We start from the raw sequence: 21748 nt of genomic DNA on the forward strand, positions 1-21748 counted from the left end.
ATACTTTCACACTACAAAGACTGTCATAGTAAGGTTTAGTGGGCGATTTAATACAAGTAGATTAATGATTTTTCTTTGAGTGGCGAATTGATGCATCGGAAATCGCTTAATACCTTTGTTAAGAGTTACTTTCAGTAATTTTCGTTGTACAAATTGTGCTCTACGAGGAATTTTGATGAGAAAACACTTATCATAATGCTAAAGTTCACACCTTGACTCCTGGTTCACAGGACGGGCTGTCTAATTTTGATCAAAGAAGAACGTTCAAAGGCGAAATATATCATTGAATAGTTTATACGGATCGGAATTGCGGTTCGGTACTTGATCGTCTATCAAGGCCTTACGTAATGGTACCATAGCGTAACCTAGAACAGGTATGGGTACGCGCACGAATATATATGAACAATCTGCTGGTCTTGATCGTCCCGAATCGTGCTTAGTTAGATGACCACAATGACCAGTAAGTACTGTTACTGTCCGTCACAGCGGAGTCGACGACCCAGCGAAGCGTGGCGCGGAACAAGTCTCCATGAGGGCGAGGAAAGTGAAGCGCCTTCAAATTTTCGGATATGCATCAAGCATGTTCGTAGGGCTCGAATAGTTGTATCAAGGCGCCTTACAAGCTGCGGCACATGGCGATTGCAATTTCAGTTGTACTGCCGTGCTAAGGAAGAGCGCCGTATGAGCCTTCAGACATTGCCAAGTTTCCTTTGATAAAAACCGAATTACCTGGGAATATTTTCAATATTTTGTTCCAAAAATGTCGGACAGTTTTATACGCAATTGAATCTAAATTATCTGAGAATTTCAATGAAAAATATGCCCGAATGTCGTCAACAAACGTGTTTTATCGAGGTAAATTTGGCAACTCTCGAATGTTCATACGGCGATCTTCCTTAGCACGGCCGCATAGTTGGCAGTATAACTTACGAAAATTCTTTATCAAAGTAAAGAATGTTTGAGCGCACTGTGACAGAAAATAATTGAATGGCAACTTAGACGAAACAGGTTCTGGTTGTGTTGCATTGAATATGCAGAGCTTTCTAGTTATGCCCTTGAAATTGGATTTTTTCCTGACCATTTTTAGAATAAAAAACTTTGAATGGTTTCTCTACCTAATGAACAAATTCTTCCTGAAAAGATGGGTGCGTCCGAAAGCTTTTTGAGCCGAACTGAATGTGAATTTTAACTCTATCTTGATAAAAATATACAATCAAATTGAACCAATAATTTTGCAACAGCTTGCTTGAAAAAAAAAAAACAAGAAAAAAAACTATTTTACAAACCCATCTTGAAATTCGCGCCTCCATTGACGAAGCGCAGTAATAAATTACGTCTACAAATCATGGGTAAAGAGCATTCCCTAGCGTGAAGACGCTAAATAACAGATGAAAGAAAAAACCCAATTGAGAAACATCCCTACAAACCAGCTACGGCATTCCCACAAACAAACCGAACATAGCGATGATGTAAAAACTGTATTTCAATGGTATGATTCTCGCGAATTGCCTGTCTGGATGTTTCACAGACACTGCAACGCTTTTCGACGGCAAATTAATTATTGAATGGAAAATGTAACGATTCTGAGTACGAGAGGGCATGCAACGGCTCCATTTATTGGCCTACTTGAGAATTATGTGGGTAACACCCAGAAATTCTATTAAGGGTATTTACTGGTCACAGCATTTGAATTTTAAGACATTCAGAGGGAAGAATATTTGGAGTCCGAATTTATACATGTCGGAGGCAATTGGTCAAATCAGGCATTTTGTGAAAAGCCTAGGCAAAGAGTCAAATAATCTTACTTGGATTGAAATTCTGATTCTTTTGCTCTTTTTTGACAAAATAATTATTTTCTCAAGTTGATAAGGAGTTTCTGTAAAAATTGACATCATAAAATTGTAAATAAATTCAATCTAGTCCTTATACGAGCTTTCATCTCGGGATTTTCAGCAAGTCATATAATACCGACTTTTTAAAACTCTGAAAGTTAAAATATATGAGAAGCATTTGGAGGGCAAAATACAAGATAAGTTGGTAGTTTTGATGAATTATTACTTTCAAAACAATGGAATCTTACTAGTTCCTTGTCAAAAACAAACAAGTTTTTGTAAACCATCAAAATGTGACTATCTGCCTAGGCACTTGGTGAAATGCCTGATTTGACTATTTGTCTGCGACATACACATAAACGGTGAGAAGTATAGAATTCATGTGTCAACCTAGTTCGACTAGTCAAACCTTGTTTGACTTGAAAGAGGTGCACTGGAAAAAAACTATTGGATCTAGAGTCCAGACTCTTAAAAACATCGACAAGAAAAATCACTCCCGATTCAATCAGATTTAAGCTTAAATCAAGAACCACACTGTTAAAAATTATTCTGGCCTGAGTGAAATGTTATGGAGCTATCCTGCCTGGAGCATCGAGTGACAAAATTTTGCGGTGAGTTAGATAGCTCGCTCTGGCATGGGAAGCTCCTTGTAGCATGTGTCACTCCAGGAAAGACAGCTATATGCTCGGGAGAGATACTTTCCACTCAGATTTAAGATACTTAAGAAGAAACAGAGCTATAATTTTCTGCGCATCATCAACGCGCATTGACCGTTACAATCTTATTCTGGAATTCACGACTGCGACGGCGTCAGTCTCCAGCCAGTGGCTTTTGCGTGAACAGTGATTAGTTGCGACTCGTGAAGGTGTACAGCAAATTAAATTTTGTTTGAAGGCTTTCCAGGATAATACCCAATGGATCCCATACCAAAGTGTTCGCTGAGTTCCTAACACGACGGAAAATAAAAATTCGTCCTAGTAGAATAGCCTACCTCCAGGAATTTTGAAAACGCCGGTAAGGGCAGCAGTTTTATGAAACTAGGTTTAAGAGGAAAAATACATATTTCGTACCATTATACTGCAAAGTTGTATCTCTTTCTCTTTTATCGCTTCATTCCTTATCGCTTGTTGATTTGCATGTGCATGGTAGTTTATTTAGATTATTCCCTATTTAAAACCATCATGTTGCTCCCGTTAATGGATTATTTGCTTTTAGTTGTACTTCCTTGTCAAGTATCTGTAGTTTCCTTAGTGAAAGTTCGTTATGCGTCTGGAGATGGCACTGTATGCCGAAAAACCTCAGGTGTATTGAATAAAATTTTGCAGTATAATTCTACGAAATTGTCATTTATTCTTTTTAGCTCGTATGATACTTTTGGGCATCAAAGCCTGATTATAAGGGTATGGCGTGGCGTCCAGTAAAGTTAGAATTCTGTTATCGTGTATATTTATTTTTTAAGCTTACACTGAATTTATGTTCACAAAATACTTAATATCTATAAAACTTTTCTTTGTCTAGAAGCGTTTTCGAAATTACTGGAGACAGCTGTTCAGCTATGACAAATATTGATTTTCCGTCGCGTGTTTGCAACTCAAAAAACACTTTGGCTCCGAATTTGTGGGATATCGGCCCGAAAGTTCCTCAAACATGATTTGATTTGCAGTACAACTTCACATCTTTTCAAAAAAAAAGAACATACATTGCAGTTACAGGTGGAAGGGAAAGGCAGAAGAGGGAGGGAGGAGAGGGAGGGGAGGAGAGGGAGGGGAGGAGAGGGAGGGGAGGAGAGGAGAGGGAGGGGAGGAGAGGAGGAGGAGAGGGGGGAAACGGATCGGGGTATGAGACGGATGCCAGGGGTAAGGGGAGGGCAGTCGCCAGCGACGCAGCCCGTCCTTATGCCTGAGTTACTTTAGCTCAGCATTTCCATACTTACGTCGGAGATTTTCAACTCCGTGGAAATTGGCCCTGAGCGATGAGTGACTTCCGAGCGACTTCCTTATATAGGTCGTGCTCTGAGCTAATTTTTTTTAACAGTGCAAGCCTCTTAATTTGAGCGGATTTCCTTTTGATTAATCCGCACAATACACGGGTTTCTTCGACAGGGAGCTCTCCCCATATGAAATCGTTCACCGCTCGCCCGCGGGGAGAGCCGCGGCGAGCTGCCAGCAGGAAAAGCGCAATGACGCCTACAAACCTAACGGGATATTTCACGCATTGCGCAATGCTTGAAGTATCCACTTAGGTTTGTAGGCGTCGGTGCGCGTTTCGAGCTGACACGCACGCCGCGCCGCAGTGTGCCATAAGGTTGCCCACAGTTGAGGTCAAGGTGTTAATATGTAGGCAATTTGACATCGAATTCGACATTAGCGACTCAAAAAACATCAGTTACGAAACTAACGTGATCTTGCAGTCATTATCAGCCTTATTTCTCTACTGGAAAAAAAAAAAAAAAAAAAAAAAAAAAAAAAAAAAAAAATTGGATATAGAGTCCAGACTCTTAAAAACATCGACAAGAAAAAATACTCTTGATTCAATCAGAATCTAGCTTAAATCAAGAACCAAGCCTCTTAATTTAAGCGGATTTCTTTTTAATTTAAGCTAAGATCTGATTGAATCAAGAGTATTTTTCTTGTGAATGTTTTCAAGAGTCTGGACTCTAGATCCAATGTGTTTTTTTTTTTTTTTTTTTTTTCCAGTGTGGTTTTACGGTCAAGTGGCCGTAATATGTATGGTATCTAATACCTAGGGAGATATAATTTGACTCTATAAAGACGCTTGAAATAGGTTCCGCAGAGTTTTAAGAGGTGCGAATTAGAACAAGTCAAATATGAAAATTATCAACATGTCAAAGAATTACGCACAAGTATGGTCGGCACATTATTTCACTGGCTCGTGTCAACTGAACGTAATGCCGTTGGAGAGACATAATAAAAGAACAATTTATTGGACATTACGTTGTGTATACTTACTGTCACTCCTAATACTGTATGTTTTTGGCAAGGTAGGCTAGTTTCATATTCGATCCTAAATATATTTTTGAACTAGTTTATCTCGTTACAGTATGCAGCGTTTTCGCAAGTGTGCTAAAATAATGCTCAAGGCAGCCAGAAGCTTTATGGCTTTGTTTTCGTTTGCAAACAAGAATTTCTGTCGTAGGAGGTATATTTAGGACACTTTAATACTTCAATTATTAAACAATTTACATGATTTACGGATCGAATCAATAAATTTAGTCGGTACTAGGTACACGTGTTAAAAGTTAAAGCTCATTATTACATCGTCATTAGCTTCCTTGAACTCCCAAACTTATTTTAAATCTGAGGCTTTAAAAATAGAGAATTCGCAATACACGTTATTTGTAAGAAAGATAAAGTTTTGGACTTTTGCAAGCGAGTGTATTACAGGCCTCACACTCCAACATGTCAGAAATTCAGTGAAAATGGCGTGAATGGGGATTTGAAAAAGAGGAAAAAAGTATCGATGGTAGTCAAATTAGCGGTAGATACTTCTAGCATGAGAACGTCCTTTTAAATGTACCAAGATAAAAGTTTACGATAAATAATCATTCAAGATAATTATTTAGCAATTTTGATCAGATTCCGAGAATTTCCCATTGCCATTTCAGCGGATGTAACTAAAACGTATCGAAAAATTTTAAAACTCCCAGAACACCGGGATATTCAACGTATTAGAGAAAGAACCGGAGATCCACAAATTTTCGTCTGAATTCTGTAACGAACGGTAGAACTTCTGCACAAAAGTCGGCAATTGAAACTCTATAAAAAAACAGCCATAGAATACGTAGATGCACTACCAGAAGCATTTGGAGGCAACGTAAAATGCAGTTATAATATTAATTGCTATTACATTCAGTTGTAATCATCCTCTCGTCTGCCAATTTTTTTATTTTACAATTTGATTTATTTATTAATTTGGTCAATTTATGGCTAGTGTCACTTTGGAGTAATTTCTACTGCTCGACTAAGTACCTACTACCACCTGTTTTTTCTTCAAGTCCCTCCGACGAGCATATTTTTAGAACTTTATCGAAGGTGACTAATTTTTCCTGAGTCAAGAAAAGATCCTCCAAACATGATTACACCCACCCACGCCTGCTTGTCCTATGTATATTCACTTGAAGCGTGCATCAGCGCGCAGCGCTCTAGAAACAATTGGCTAATGGACAACTAATTAAGCTAAGGAGACATTGAACGTTATGAGACATTGAAGTTTGTTTATGTCTCGCTCGGTGCAGGCGATTCCAGAAAATGCTCACTCGATACGAAACAGGCTATTTGGAGACCTCACAATTTTACTTTCTGATGAGACTTGAGACTTATGAAAACAAATGGATACCAAGGCTCACCAGAAAACGAGGATATTAGGTTCTAATCGACTGATTCACATGCACCAGAGGCAGCGGGTCGAGTAAACTTTTATTTTGGACGTAGTGAGTCACATGCCAACGGAGGACGCAGGGATCCGTTACGATAGCCGCGATGTTCCCAGATTGTTGCCTATTATTGCAGCTGAATATCTGATCGTGTTGCCAGTATGGCGATTTTCATCGTTGATGACGTCACTCACATCCGATTGCAAGTCGCAGGTGGCTCAGTACACATTACCCGTACCTTTAAGTATAAGAATAATACCTTTAAGAATAATATATATATTAATCATTAGCAATAGAGAAGGAGAGGTAGAATAATACATACATAAAGTAATATAGTTATTAATATTTAAGTGCTGACATAAAACAGCACTTAAATATATTAAATCTATAAGTAAAAAAAGATATTAATCATTAGCGATAGAGAAGGAGAGGTAGAATAATATATATAACTAACTAGAAGCTAAGTACAAATATGTATTATATTTACTATAAGTAGCTAAAACCTAATTATAAATTTTATTTTAGTTTTAAAGTTAGAAATTAAGTTAAATGTATATAAATTTAAAATTTGAAAATATAAGAAATTAACATTTAAAATTTATAAAGTAGGTGGGATTTCGTATCTTGCGTGAGTTATTTTGCGTCTGATCCTTAAGCTAAAGGGCACTGGCTAAGCCTGGGAAAGAACTTTACCGACACCTCTTCCAAAAAAGACCCAACTTAATAATTGCTCGGAATTATTTTAAGGTAATTAACAAAATTGATCTTTAAACGAATTCATGAGTTTTGATGGAAGTCTAATTTTCTCGGTTGTTTGTGTAATAACACTTTGGAAACTTTTTTCTTTGTGTAAGAGGAGAACGAGCCCTTGTGGATTCTTCATTCGACCAGAATAATATTCTCCTCTCCATCCTTAAAAAAGGGGGTCAAAATTCGGTATTTCTAACTAAACACAGAAAACCTATTTCCCTGCAGATATTAGGTTAATTGCTAGGTCATTTCCATTTCCGAGATTATTCAATGAGTGGGTGGTGCGGTTTAAATTTGTTTTAAATTTGTTTTAATAAACTTCATAAGGCGAATAGTCTTAATGGCGTCGTGAGTGAAAGTTTATATAAAAACATCGAACAACGACAACAACATTCCGAACAGTACTTTTCCATTCATGACACGTGTTTTTCTTTTCTCTTTTTCTTTCATTTTAAGATAAAAAAATTTCGCTGCTTTGGTTGCTTATTCGAAGAGAAGAGAATATTGGAATCATTAAAAAATGAAAATAAAATAAAGAGTGCATAAAAACCCTTAGCACAGCAAAGCGTCATGTGCGTTTTTGCGTTTGTGCGAGCGTGTGCTTTGTCATAAGCGCGGAGCTTGCTTGAGACGTTGGGAGCGTGATGGGGTGGGGTGGCGAGGGGGCCAAAGAGGGGGGAGGGGGGTGGCTCTATCGCTGGATGCGGTTGGGCACCGGGCCAACGCCCACTCGGAACTCGGCACCTTGCAGCAACGCATGAACGCACAAGCGCACGAACGCTCCCGATGGCTGATTACTTACTTACGCGCTTGGACGGTTGGATGGTCCGGAGGAACGGCATGGTCCGATTTAAAAGGCAATAAATCGAAAAAATGAAGTTTGGAGAAACTCCAATTATACGATGTTGATCGATAGTTCATACTCTAGGGTACCTGTGTAGGAAGAGTACGGAAATGTCAAAAAATGGAGCTCTTAGGGTCGGAAAGGTGGAAAAACTCCAATTTTACGATGTTGATCGATAGTTCATACTCTAGGGTACCTATGTAGGAAGAGTACGGAAATGTCAAAAAATGGAGCTCTTAAGGTCGGAAAGGTTAGGTAACCTTATACACAAAAAATTAAAATGCCAATCTTCTGATTCCAATATCAAATCAGGATGGCTAAGAATGAAATCCTGACTGGCCTGAGTCGTCACCTGCTGAAGATGGGAGCAGTTAGGCTCCCGAAACCCGAGGTCCTTTTTGTTAAAATCGTGGTAATTTGAAAGTTAGAGTTTTTGATACGACCCATTTTTTGTTAATTTACATTTTCAAAGTTTATAATCTCGTGTTAATAGTCAAATGACCAAGAAAGTTCATATATGTGCATTCTTCCGCAAGATACGTGCTTTACAAGAATTAATTGTGATGCCAATATTCCACTGCTGCGGCCAACAAAGGATGTAAAAAAGTGGAGCACAGTGGTGAAAAGTCGTTGGGAGCAAGCATTGGCTTATTTTTATACCAACGATTCCTTTGAGGGAAGAGTTTTAAAAGACATATAGTGTTAAAGCTTTTTCAACTGCATGAACAGATCAAATGGAAAGTGAGAGCAGTTACAAGTGACCAAGGATCCATAAACGGAGCGCATTTGATATTGGATGCACAAGAGAAGTGATTAAACAAAATTTGAGAACATTCTAGAAGACGTTAAAAAATAAATCGTCAAGAACAGTATTCCACATCCTGTAGATGGCAACCGAAAATTATTTTTTACAGCCGATGTTCCTCATCTATTCAAAACTTCTATAGACATGCTTTTGACACATGGTAGAATTGCATTCAGTCAGGAAATAGCAACCGCTAATGACATTCCTACACGTAAAGCTGAAAAGAAGCATCTGAAACATTTAAGAGACTACCAAGCTAATAAAGAACTTGAAATTTGCCACAAATTGAAACGGAAATCCCTAAAACCTAGCCATTTTGATAAGATGAACGTGCACCAGGCTTACTGGATCTTTAACTCGCAAGTAGCTGCAGCATTGGAATTTCTTGTAGAAAAGAAGGGTTTTGATAAGAATGTCCGAACAACAGCCTGGCAGTTGCGGCATGTGTTTTGATGGTTCAAATTGATGACATCTAGATCACCAACTCTGGTTTTTTCTTTGAAAAATAAGAAAGCATATGATCAAGTAGGAAAGTACTTGAGGAACTTCATTGAACTCATAAGCACATTAGAATTTGGACCAAAACTAGATACATCATGGCATTCAATTTGTCCACCGATTTTTTAGGCACCATCACTGAAACATGACACGATATCAGAAAGATTAAAGTAGTCAACGACTGTTCTGAAAAAGCTATAAAACTGATAGATGAATATGAGAAACTTTTGACCGAGGGTGAAGAAGAGAGACTCGCAATTACTCGGCAATTGCGGAGTACAGAAAGAGGTTTAGTAAGATAACGAAAAGGACGATGGAACAGGGATTTTTAACTTCGCACTGAAAATGAAATTCAACTAAATCGACTGTACGTAAAATTACAACCTCCTAAATGTCGTAAATTTTAAGTATGTAAATTGACTAAAGTTTCAAATTATAAGTGTAGATAACACAGCCTAGATTTAATCACCGATGTTGTTACATTCAATCCTTTGTTAATAGATCTCTCTTGCATTGGTTCGAGTGTTTGTTATTTAATTTGTTTTGATACGCTTATTTTTGCCCTCTTTTTCTGATAAAAATAGTGTATTGGAAGATAGGGTTATTTCGGAGTAAATAGTGGGATCTGACGCCGTAGCATCGCATAGCATCTAACATCAGATGAGAGATTTCAGAGCTGTCTGGCGGTAGCCATTAAGTTTCACATATTGTGGCAGAATGATTGGTCTGAGAGTAAAAATGCTGGTGACCTTTTGTGTAGAAAATTGAATTTGAAACATTTCTTTACTCAATGCATTTTTTTGGTAAGAACCGCATTTTTTGAGTTAGGGGAAATTTTGTATATTTTTTGCCGAATACCTCAATTTCTGGCAAAAAAGTGGTGCTTGGGGCACGTTTTGATATTATCTGATTGGACTCAAATTGCGCAAGGATTATTTTTTGATATACATTAGATCAAGTTTTGGGGATAAGAGCAAAAAAAAATCTGAGAAAAATTTTCACCATACCTGTGTCTTTAGGGCCACCCTGTTGTTGCCCTTTGGGGCCCTAAGAGCTACATAGATTGACGTGTCCATAATCTATACTAATAAAGCAGACTTCACGTTGATTGACTCACTCACTGACTGACTCACTCACTCACGTATCAGCGGATCTCGTGAACGGGAGGCCGTGTGACCCTGAGATTCCGCACTGGGATCCCTCTCTACCCCGAGGCGCCGGATAAGGGAGGATTTCGCGATCCGCCCGCCGGTTCGCGGGATATCGCGGTCCGCGTGTGTCGATTTTCCCGTAAGGACAACGGGTGCGAGAGAGAGTGCGAGTGAGATGGAGGTTCCGCGGCTCGCGCTGGAAGACAGCTGATAAATTTTACGTGTGTTCTTCTGGTACGCGCAACGGGTGCGAGGAAGATGGAAGGAGTTCGGCATCCAACGAGTGCGAGGAAGATGGAACGAGTTCGGCGTAGCGCTGTTGGAAACGCCGCGCCATGATTTTTGCGAGCTCCGACTCGTGCATCCGTTGCCGGGCTACTCTGTGAAAATCTGGAAAATCTGTCTGTACATTGGCATAGACTCTTTATTCTATGGCATTGGTCTTCTCTGCGAAAGTATGAGATATTTGCTCCGCGGATCCTTTTGTTTTCTTCCGTTTTTTTTTTTTTTTGCAAAAGATTGGTGAAAAATGTGCTTCGCGGAGCCTTCCGTTTTCTGTTTTTTTTCTTTCTTTTTTTTTTGCGAAAATTTAACTGCTCAAGTCCGAAAGTAAATAAATTGTTGTGATTTAGTCTTCACATCGCCTGGGGTTATTTTTTGTTACTTTTTTTATCTTCTGTTTGGAAATGATTTGGGCAAATTCTCGGAAAATTTTAAGAGAAGCTGTTGTTTGGCTTCAAAAATAAAATAAATAAACCAAAATGGACCATAAAGACGATGTGCAACGTTGCAATCGGAGGAGAAACGGGGTTTTCGCGCGCATTTCATCAATATTTGACTCCGATCGTGGAAGGCGCTTTTGATAGAACTATTACTCCACGGGGGATGTCCACATTGCCGCTTGCTAGATTGAAGGCGTTTTGTACTGTGATGACGGCTCGGTCACACTGCGCCTGCAGACGCGGTGCTGACAGCGGAGCAAAACTAGAACATAGCTTCGACATGCCTTTTTTTTTTTTTTTCTTTTTTTATTTCAAAACATTAAATCTTATATAAGGAAACCATTCCACATGGTTACATTTCATAGTTCTCGTGAAATTGAATTTGGATTCTTCCAATTCGTCACTTTAAACGAGCAGAAATAAGACGAGCAACTATTCGAACTCCGGAGTGGGTATGTGGTATCATACAAAATTGAAGGAAAATCATACGTTTTCGCCCATCCCAAGTAACATATGTTTACGAGTTTTATGCGCAAATTGTGTAGTCTTAATTGAGTCAGAAATTCGCGTGTATACCACGATATTGATGTGAATAACGTGCAATTATAATAATCTTAGAAATTCGCTAGGAACACGACGCATTTGCAGTGATATCGTGGTGATTATCGTGTAATTTCTAATTTGTTTTACAAAATCCCTGGAAAAATCACGTTTTCTCCGCGATGTAGATAACAAACCCGCCATTTCTGAGAATTAGACGAAACCGCTGGTTAAATCCCGTAATTTTCGCGGCTGAAACTCACCATGCTAACTTCAATTAAACATTGAACTGACAAAAGTAACAAATCCTTATGAAAATAACCAACTTTTGATTGGGTATTTTTGATTATTATAATTATCACATGCGCTTACTGCAGAACAGACCAAAATAGCAGCTTTAATCAGCATACTACTAATCTCTGCATTTTTATCAAACCAGTGCGTCTCGCCAATTTTGAAATAGTAGATAATAATTCAGAAACACAATTAGTAACTGATCACTAATCACAGTGATTGCTGATGGTGGGGTTTTCCTGTGCGTAGCACGGGTTTCCTGCTAGTCTCCCTATAAAGGTACTCTACTTTGGGGAAGACTCCCGTAAAATATCTTGTCGATTGAAGCACTGATGCGACAATCGTAGAAAATGCGATGCGCGAAGATTTATTTCTCGTTAAGGGTGCCAAAAAAAAAAAAAAAAAAAAAAAAAAAAAAAAAAAAAAAAAAATGCTGGTGCTCTTTTCCTTTTTTTATCTCTCTTGGATGTCCCATCCGTTATCCCTCCAGGACTCCGGTCCACCAAGGCGGCTTTTCCCCTAGCGGGAAAAGTCGACCTTTACATCTGGAGTAAATATAAGTTCGCATTTGTATACTGACATTCAGTTTAAAGCAAACGTTTGGCATGGCAAATGATTATGTGGGTGCGGAGACTGGAGCGTTTCTTGAAGGTAGCGTCGCAGCGGCTGCACTCAAAGGCCACGTCCGGCTCCGAGTGGTCTAGCGTGCGGTTCTTGTCCAGCGTCGGTCGGTTAAGCGTGCGGTTCTCGTCCGGTCGGGCGTGGTTGAGCATGTGGTTCTTGAGATCCTCCAGGCGATGGAAGGATTCCTGACACTCGGGGCACTCGTGGGATTTGGGCGCGGAGTGAACTGACATGTGAGTTTCGAGGCGATCGCGATCCTCGAAGGAGGAGGAACAGACTCCGCACTGGAAACACTCGGACCCCTCGTCGCCCGCGTGACACGTCGAGTGAGACTTCAGCTCCCGCTCCCCGCTGAAGAACGAGTCGCACTTGCTGCACTTCAGCATCTAAGTGAGCAGAAAAAAGCATCTTTTCAGTCGATTGCAAACCAGTATATGAGGAATGTAGGTATCTCATCTGCGATTAATCAAAAAACCTGGCGATTCTCTTCCTCAGGGGCCGTCCTTAAACTACGTAACGCTACAAGGGGAGGTGGGTGGGTCTTCGCAAACCTTACGGAGTTACAAGTGAGTGGTAACTATAGAGAAAAGCGTTACGTGACTAGTTACAGTAATTTTATTCGAGTTTCTATAAAAATTTTCGTCGATCGTTTTTAGAAGATTTTAAAAGCCTCGAAAATATGCTCTGCGATACTTTCACTCTTCCTTACTAAATAGAAACGCTAATCCGTTCAATAACATCTAAGGTGATATTTATAGAACTTTTTATAAATGTGGGGGGGGGGGGAGGGATCTTCGGGCAGCGTTACGGAGTTTTTTTGAGGCGTGTAGCACAACGTTACGGAACGTTACACGGGGATGGGGGTGTGTCAGAAAGCCGGAAATTTAGCATTCCGTGATTTAGGGATGGCCCCCTCAAGTACAATGGAGATTCACGCTGGAGTCCCTTTATGGGAGAATGTCAACCAGCAAGAGCCAACAAAGTAGAACTTTAGTACAATTGTGCTGTTCATAGTAAGTACGCTGTTTTTTGTTGTACAATTGTCACCCCTTCCTCCCACGTGCGGTTTCAGATTTTCCGTAAGGACAGTTCGAAAATAGCTTAAAAAACTTGATCATATGCGATATTACACGGAAAAAACCCACTGTTCCGTTCTCGGTTGGTCATTATTCTACACCGAAAAACAATCTCATGGAGGCCGTGCTTACAGGCTATGTAGACATACCGTCCGTTTCGAGCTCTGAGACCACAAATTCCAATTGCAGCACCCGTTACTTCGGTCTTCACACCGGGCCCGGTCGAAACTACGGTTCCAGCATCCGGAATTGTCGGTCCGGAACGTACGATATGTCTATCGCCTGTAAGTGCGGCTCCCATACAGCCGGAGTTCTTTTCCAGTGTATGCCGCGATAAACTAATCAATAAAGTCACCTGATCGTGAGAGTGAGAGGTCATGTGCCGTTCGTAGTTCTCGCGGTGACGGAAGTAGCTGTCACAGACGTGGCATTTGAGCGGCTCGCGGAGGAGGTGCGTGAGGATGTGGGCTTGGAGGGCGGCGTTGCCCCCGAACTTGGCCCGACAGATGTCGCACTTGTAGGTGCGTTTGGTGGTGAAGAACCCGACCGGGCCGAGGCCGGCCGACTGGTGCTCCCGCATGTGCTTGCGGAGGCTCCGCCGCGCGGTCCGGGAACATGGCGTCGCAGAGGGCGCACCCGTACGACTTGCTCCCCGATCGCGAGTGCCGGGCCATGTGCCGCCGGAGCGAGCGCCCCGAGTGGAACGAGTCGTCGCACACCGAGCAGTCGTAGCTGTCAACACAGATAATATACAGGGTAATACTGAAGTTCAGCACCACCGTTGTGGCTAAAACCCCTAACGTTCTTGCCCCTTGTCAGGGTGGTCCCTTTAAAGTTTTGCGATGAAAATGTTTTAAGTGCCACTAAAAGAAAAATTCGTCGCAAGTGAATTAATAATTTTTTTAAAATTTTAATTAAGTGACTTGTGCGGAAATAGCTCCCTCATTTGGACGTATTTCTACCGAACGGACTTATGTGCATTAAGACATGAGCCCTAAGACCCATACGAATATATGCATAATAGGGCTCACGTCAAGATGCACATAGTTCTGTTAGACAGAAATACGTCCATTTTATACTAAAGTTAGAGAGTTTCCATTGTTCTTGGAGGACTAAGAGGATTTCAAGTTCCTAACTCGGTTTATTGAATACATGGAGTTACAGGGGTGATGTCTGGCACTGGTGGTGCAAGGCTTTTGCATTAATCTGTAAAAATTAAGGATCGTAAAATGGAAAAAAAAAGAGAAAAAAACGACGTGACAGATAGAAATGTCCATATTTACAGGTATCTACTCTCGTTACTTAGATTTAATGTTTTCCGGTCGAACTAATGAAAAAAATTGGTTGATCGACTACATTTTTTGTTAAATCGACCGAAAATGTAGGGTACTATGAGAGACAAATTCCTTGTTTCTCTCAATGTCCGTGGTATCACTGCAAAACCCCACAGATTATTGCCACATGAAGCACAGGATGTTGCTAAGCGGGGGTCCGCATCCAACAAAAATTCCAGCGCAGGGTAATTATACAAAATGTTTGCATTCCCCCGCATCATAGGCACCTACGGACACATGTTGTACCATAGTGCTTTTATCTAATACCTTGTCCAAAAATCTACTTCAGATATGTAAAATTTCCCACGTACTAATTCAAGAAAATCCGAGACAGTATTTAAAGGGGGCCTGAGTAGATTCGTGAAAGATCCTACCTATTAGCGTCGACGTGATCCCGGAGGAGGTGGACGGCGAGGTCTCGCTTGACGGCGAAGGTGTCGCCGCAGAGTTTGCAGAGGTAGGCGGGCTCGTCGGCGTGGGCGTAGATGAGGTGGCTCTCGAAGGAGAAGAGGTCGTGGAAGACGGCGCGGCAGACTCGGCAACGGTAACCGGGTGGCGGCGAGAAGAGACTCGAGAAGGAGCTCAGGGATTTCTGGAGCCCGGAAGACCAGATGAGTCGGCTCAAAGACCGCCGCAGGAGCCGCGGGAACTCCATGTCCAGGAACGACGGGCGTCGTCCGGAAGCCTCAGCGCCCCCGCTGCCACTCGGGCCGGCCGTGTACGGCACCAGAGCCATCGGGGCACCCCCAGATCCCAGACACTTCCTGTCGAACACATAGGAATGTAATGATGGAAAGAGCACCGAGGGTGTGGATTCGATCGACATTTTTTACTTTCTCGCTCCCCTAGGATAGAGAGGAAGTATTGTCATCCTCCAAGAGAAAAAAAAAAAAAAAAAAAAAAAAAAAAGTTGAAATTTCATCATTTCTAGACGTTTTAAGGTTCCGGGAGTCAAAATAACCAAACTTGAAAAAATGTGTGTCCGTCCGTCAGATGTCCCTCAAATCTGTGTACAGCGATATCTCAGAATCTATCTGTTCGATTTCATTCAAAATTGGCACAGAACACCATTTTTATTTCATTTTTTCGGTAACCCAGAAAAAAAGTGGCAAATCATCTCAAAGATGACAGTTTCAATCGACAATAATTTTCCATCAAAAACTAAAAACGTGAATCAAGGTCGTGAACCTTAAATTGACCAGTGAAACCTCGAATTGTTGTGATACTTGCAAACGTTCAAAATCTCGCGAATCGTCAGAAGTCGGTTAGTGGAGGACATTCGTCGATTAAAGTATAGATTGCACCTAAAATTCGCGAAATTATTAGCGTTATTTTTAGACTATTGACCGGCCAGTGCGTGGACTGGCTGCCTAGTTCACAAAATGGGCAAGAACATCAGCCAGTTCGCGGACTGGGCGAAAAAGTTGTTCAGTTTCCGGACTGGGTAATTTCGCCAACGGGGTCTAACATGTGCAGACTCTGTACGTGCATATTCGGTGGAAATGCATAGCCAGAATGCAGGTGATTCGGTGGCTTCAGTTTGATAATTTTTTTTTATCCGGACAACTAAGTACATATAGTAAATTATACTTACTTACTCACTTAATTACTTGCTTTTTTTCTTCACTCTTTTATGGCCTCGACCCATCGTTCAAGGCTCCTTAATTGTTGTTTCGTCGAGCTATCACGTCGACTCAACTGTCTTTCTCCATCTTCGCGATTTCCCTATTTTCTAATTTTGTTGATCTCGGTATTTTCAGTATCTGTTCCATTTCAGAGTGCAGACCCGCTGCAGATAATAATCGAGAATTTCGGATCTTCACCACAAATTTTCTTGAGATTGAATCTCTAGAAAAAAAAGAAAGTGTGAAATTGGATTGTATGTATAGATAATGCCTGTATTGAAATTATTATTTTTTGATTTTTTAACACATCATTGTTTCTACTGCACAAGGTGAGGCCTGCTTGGGAAGAGATTACGCCCCGATGCCTACAAATTGTAATAATTGCATCGAAAATTTAAAACTTTTATGCGCAAGTAGCGCCTGGTAGAAATTTTCACACATATAGGAAAGCTTTCCCATTAAACAAACACGTAAAATTCTGTCATTACTCTTTATATTCCCTAAATTGCGGTCAAAATAATTACACAGGTTTGTAAGAATCAACAGGTGAAACAGCATTTCAACGAGTAACGATGTTGATTCCATAGTAACACCATGATATCAAGCAGCCATCGAGGGAGAAGGTTGGGGAGAAGTGAAAATTAAATTTACTCTGATTAATTACGAATTTTAAAAAATACATATTTAACATTGTTTACCGTGAGCCAAATACAGTCCGCATATGTCTGTGTACCTCCGGTATAACACTTATAATTTAGATCAGGAGCAAAACTAGAAACATAATAATTATGTGGGTAACCTGTTAATTTTCACATTATTTAATCGAAATTTCAAGTGAACCGTGAGAGGGGGAAACCCCCAATAGTAGAGGAGACTATTGGCTTGGAATTATTCAAATCAGCTGTTCTCAATGTTGCAAGATAATTCCGAAAATTAATGACAGTAACTATAGCTTGCGTGGTATTACATTATTTGGAGACAGGGCCGGATCTATCTATCAGTAAATATTTCACAGAAGGGCAAAAACGTTTGAAAGCTGATAAAACCTTCAGTCGTATGAGATGGTCCGCAGAGGACATTGCAAGTATTATCTCTTTGCGCTGTGTCAGTATTAAGGCATATCGTTATTTAAAATATAAAATAGGTCATTCCCAAAGGATTTCCAAAGATAACAAGAAGAGGATTTATAACTCGGTTGTCAAGGCTATTATCACCTATGGCAGTGAAGTGTGGCAGTTGAAGAAGCAGGCGACCGAGATGGATTTCTGGCGAAGATCGGCTGGAATCTCGGGGAGAGAACGTGTCAGGAATGAACGTGTCCGAGAGATAATGGGCGTTGAGAGGACGATTGTGCACGATATCATGACCAAGCAATTGGTATGGTATGGGCATGTGCAGAGAATGGCTGATACCAGGTTGCCGAAGAAGGTGTTGGAGTGGGTCCCCCCAGGTAGGCGACGGAGAGGGCGTCCGTCCAGCCAAATGGTGGGTAGAGGGCATCCGTGAAGAGATGGAGAGATGCCAGCTTCCGGAGGATCTCTACCATGACAGATTCCTGTGGAGAGTAGGCGTCGCAGAGCGCCCTAGCGTGCCGTAAAAGCGGCTTATACATACATACAAATGGGTCATCCTTTGCCTCATATAAGGATATTGCGACGGTGCAGGCACAAAAAGTAACCGTGCAAGAAGGAGTGATTGATATTGTGTTAGAACTTCTGAGACATAGAGGTAAATCCATGAGCTTAGGTGAGAAACTGAGAATCCTACCCAGTGACGAAATGAGTCTTGACAATCTCTTTACTGCTATTGTAGACAAACGGACAACGTCTATGGTGATGTCGAAAAAGTCCAAGTTCTGATGGCTCGTTGCTTAATGAGCTCCTGGAAACAGCCAGTTGCCTTTTTTAACGATACGCAGATGACTAAAGCCATCCTAGATCAGGGGCGGATTTACCTTCTTGCCGCCCATGGGCCGCCTGTATTTTGCCGCCCCCTTCTCATTCGTTTTAGAACATCAATAAAAACCTTCAAAAGAACGTGTCGGAGGGAGGGGGGTGCATAAGACGCGTTGACTCGTGCGTTGGACACATTTTTTTGAAAAAACCGTATGAACACTGCTAGCAAAAATTCAAGGAACTTTGCGCAAAGACCTATCTCTGTGTAGACAAGGCCTTCCATTTATACGAAATGAACGAAAAATTATGAAAGATTGAACATAAATGTGGTATAATAATTTTAACTTCCGCCGCGCGGACCGCATTGTGTTTAGCGCAATGCGTGAGGTATTCATACAGTCTTGTAGGCGCTATACGTTTCACGTCGACCGCTGCTGAACGCACTATGTTTGACGCAATGCGTGGAGTATTCATGCAGTCTTGTAGGCGATATGCGTTTCATGTCGACCGCTGCTGTCCGTACTAACAATAAGTTTGATGCAATGCGAGGAGTATTCATGCAGTCTTGTAGGCGCTGATATGTGATGCATGCCGACCGCCGCGTCAAGGGCTTCTCCTTTTCATCTCAAGTCCTCGTCATCATTCCTCTCTGCGACGCGCCATTCCAGGCCAAATAGCGCGTTTGGTTTCTCTCTTAACTCGACTAATTAAAGGTGCTGTCACTTGTATCACCAAAAGAAAACAAAATTAGAAATTACAATACTCTCAGGAAATGAGAGATTTTGTCGCCTTGTCTCATTTGAATTTTTTTTTCTGAATCCGATTTTTTTATAGGTACCTACATTTAAAAAAATTTCAAAATTTGCCGCCATGGGCCGCGGCCCATGTGGCCTCCCCCTAAATCCGGCATTGTCTAGAACCTAGATACTTCCAGAGTTCCGGCTTCAATAAAATTTTAGACAAAGTGAAAATCGAGTCAACTATTATGCTTTTGATCTTCATGCAATTCTTCATGCAGAGGTGAATGCAAGAAAATTTAAAAAAGTTACACTGATTTGTTGTTTCAAACAGTGTCACACTGGAAATGAGGAGGACATACACTTGCTGAGAATGTCGAGAGAAACTGTTGGCCAGTTCCCTTTTATATTAAATAGCATTTATGATTGAAGCCATCGACATGTAAGCACCAGCCCTGTGCCCCTAAAAAGATACACATAGGTGTTTTCATCAAAACTCTCCGTAGAAGAATAGACATATTTTTCCTGAACACATATTAATGAACAATTTTAGTAATAACTGTGGTCTTCAACAGTCCCATTCTCAAAGTCTATGAGCTGAAGACACGTAATGCGCATATCCCATAATGTTTCATTGAAAAAAAAAGGGGGGAGGGGAGAGAAAAGAAAAAAATTGCATTTTTCTGTTACTGTTTTGAAATGAGAGGAGGATATTCAAAGAATATTTCAGGTGATTCCGTTAAGTTAGTTTTCTCTGTAACAAATAAAACATGAGCGAAGAATTGCTCTGACGCCGCGTTTGGAGGAACGAACCAATCTCTTGAAGTTTCGAAATCGAGTATCCTTCAGAATTCATTTATTCTCTTTTGAATGAAATGACTGAAGTAGCTAAAACAGCAAAATTTGTCTTGTTTGTATGATAACAAGACATGCGGAAAAGCCGGAAGTGCGCAAAAAATGAGGCAGTTCCAGACAAAACAAACGTAAGGAGCATTATTCCTCCAGAGAGCCGATGAAAACAGTGTTAATAGTAAAATGCCGCCGGTTTCTAACCAGAAAATGGATTCGTTGTGCGTACAAAACGCAACCACGAAAACATCCCAAAGATAGCACATTTCGACTGCTTTCCTTAACACTAGCTTAACATGAAAATAAATAGTACTTTTTCGATAAAATTCACCGAAAAAAAGTGAAGTCGATTTAACATTCTGGGTGTAAAAAAAGTGTGCGAGAACTGATAAAATACCGCATTACCCGCCTTGGCAGTTAGTTTTACACATTGGCATAGCTTAAGTACCTGCTATAACGGGTATTTCAGTTTTCCACGGGTATTCATTTTATTTTTAAGTTCTCCCACACTTTTTACATCCAGAATGTTAAATCAACTTCACTTTTTTCCCCGTGTTGAAATAAAATTAGTCGATTTTTCACCATCTCAATAGTTTCCATGAATCTTTCGGATGATCGGTGACAATTTGACGTAGAACGTTAGCTTCTCTCAATAAAATCTACCGCTCAGGCTAGTGAGCCCAATTTCTCAAAAACTTCATTTTTTCACGTACGTCTCTCTTCGCCATCACGGCGGCGTAGTTGCACAATCTTCAGCAACACCTGATGCCGCTTAGGATGTTTTGACTTCATCTCGGAACTCGATCGGAGCCGGATTAATGGAGGAGCCTGCTGGAACTGGATCACGCGGTGTCCGGAAATAAACAAAAACGGTAGCTTCTTTCAATAAAATTTACCGCTCGGCCGATAGTGAGCCCATTATCTCAAAACTCCATTTTTGCACTCCCGGCTCTCTTCGCTATCACGGCGGCGTACACAGAAAAAAGAGGTGCTGTAATAATATCCTGGATGTTAAAAAAAAGTGCGAAAACTCTTTGATGTAGTCATTACCATTCTGGCTGTTAAAATAACATCCTACACTGGAAAAAAAGAATCTTAAATTTGCCGCCAAGAAGTATTTCTTCTTATATCAAGAATTTGTCTGCTTAATATAAGCTACTTCTTTGCTTAACCCAAGCCTTATTTGTCCTGTATCGAGAAAAAGTCAGCTTAAAGCAAGATAAAAAAAATTCTTGGCGGCAAATTCAAGAATCATCATGCTTGATCCAAGCTACTTTTTTTCCCGGTGTAGAATGTTACTTTGACATTCTATCATGTTACGTTAACTGCCGGAGTGTGAATAGCAACATCCAAGCGTTGTCGCACATTTTTCCAAAAACCGTAACATCCGGGATGTTACTAGAGCATCTTTTTTTCCGGTGAGTTGCAGCATTTTCAGCAACACCTGATGCCGCTTAGGATGTTTTGACTTGATCTCGGAACTCGATCGGAGCCGGATTAATGTAGGAGCCCGCTGGAACTGGATCACGCGGTGTCCGGAAATACACAAAAACGGTAGCTTCTTTCAATAAAATTTACCGCTCGGCCGATAGTGAGCCCATTTTCTCAAAACTCCATTTTTGCACTTACGGCTCTCTTCGCTATCACGGCGGCGTACACAGAAAAAAAGAGGTGCTGCAATAATATCCTGGATGTTAAAAAAAATGTGCGTCAACTCTTTGATGTTGTCATTATCATTCTGGCTGTTAAAGTAACATCCTAGGACGTTACTTTTACATT

The 21748-nt window shown here is 40.8% G+C and overlaps 2 protein-coding genes across 5 annotated transcripts in view; one reads left to right on the top strand and one right to left on the bottom strand.

Annotated features, from left to right (window-relative positions):
* shakB (shaking B) overlaps positions 1-21748 on the top strand; it is a 53038-nt gene that overhangs the window by 16308 nt on the left and 14982 nt on the right. The gene's annotated exons all lie outside the window — the stretch shown is intronic.
* On the bottom strand, positions 12245-17698 carry LOC109030145 (uncharacterized). Of its 4 annotated transcripts, none has more exons than XM_019040971.2 (5): positions 17187-17698; positions 16466-16711; positions 15238-15627; positions 13885-14261; positions 12612-12839 (listed from the first exon to the last, which is right to left on the bottom strand). In XM_019040971.2, the coding sequence occupies exons 3-4, from the start codon at positions 15597-15599 to the stop codon at positions 13946-13948; spliced, it is 678 nt and encodes a 225-aa protein (XP_018896516.2). In that variant the 5' UTR covers positions 15600-15627; positions 16466-16711; positions 17187-17698; the 3' UTR covers positions 12612-12839; positions 13885-13945. The 4 variants fall into 4 exon arrangements, with proteins under 4 accessions (XP_072152068.1, XP_018896516.2, XP_018896515.2 ...); XM_019040970.2 differs by having other exon boundaries at positions 16458-16711; XM_019040969.2 differs by having other exon boundaries at positions 16462-16711; positions 17187-17697.

Source organism: Bemisia tabaci, chromosome 2, assembly GCF_918797505.1.
Source record: "Bemisia tabaci chromosome 2, PGI_BMITA_v3".
Lineage (NCBI taxonomy): Eukaryota > Metazoa > Arthropoda > Insecta > Hemiptera > Aleyrodidae > Bemisia > Bemisia tabaci.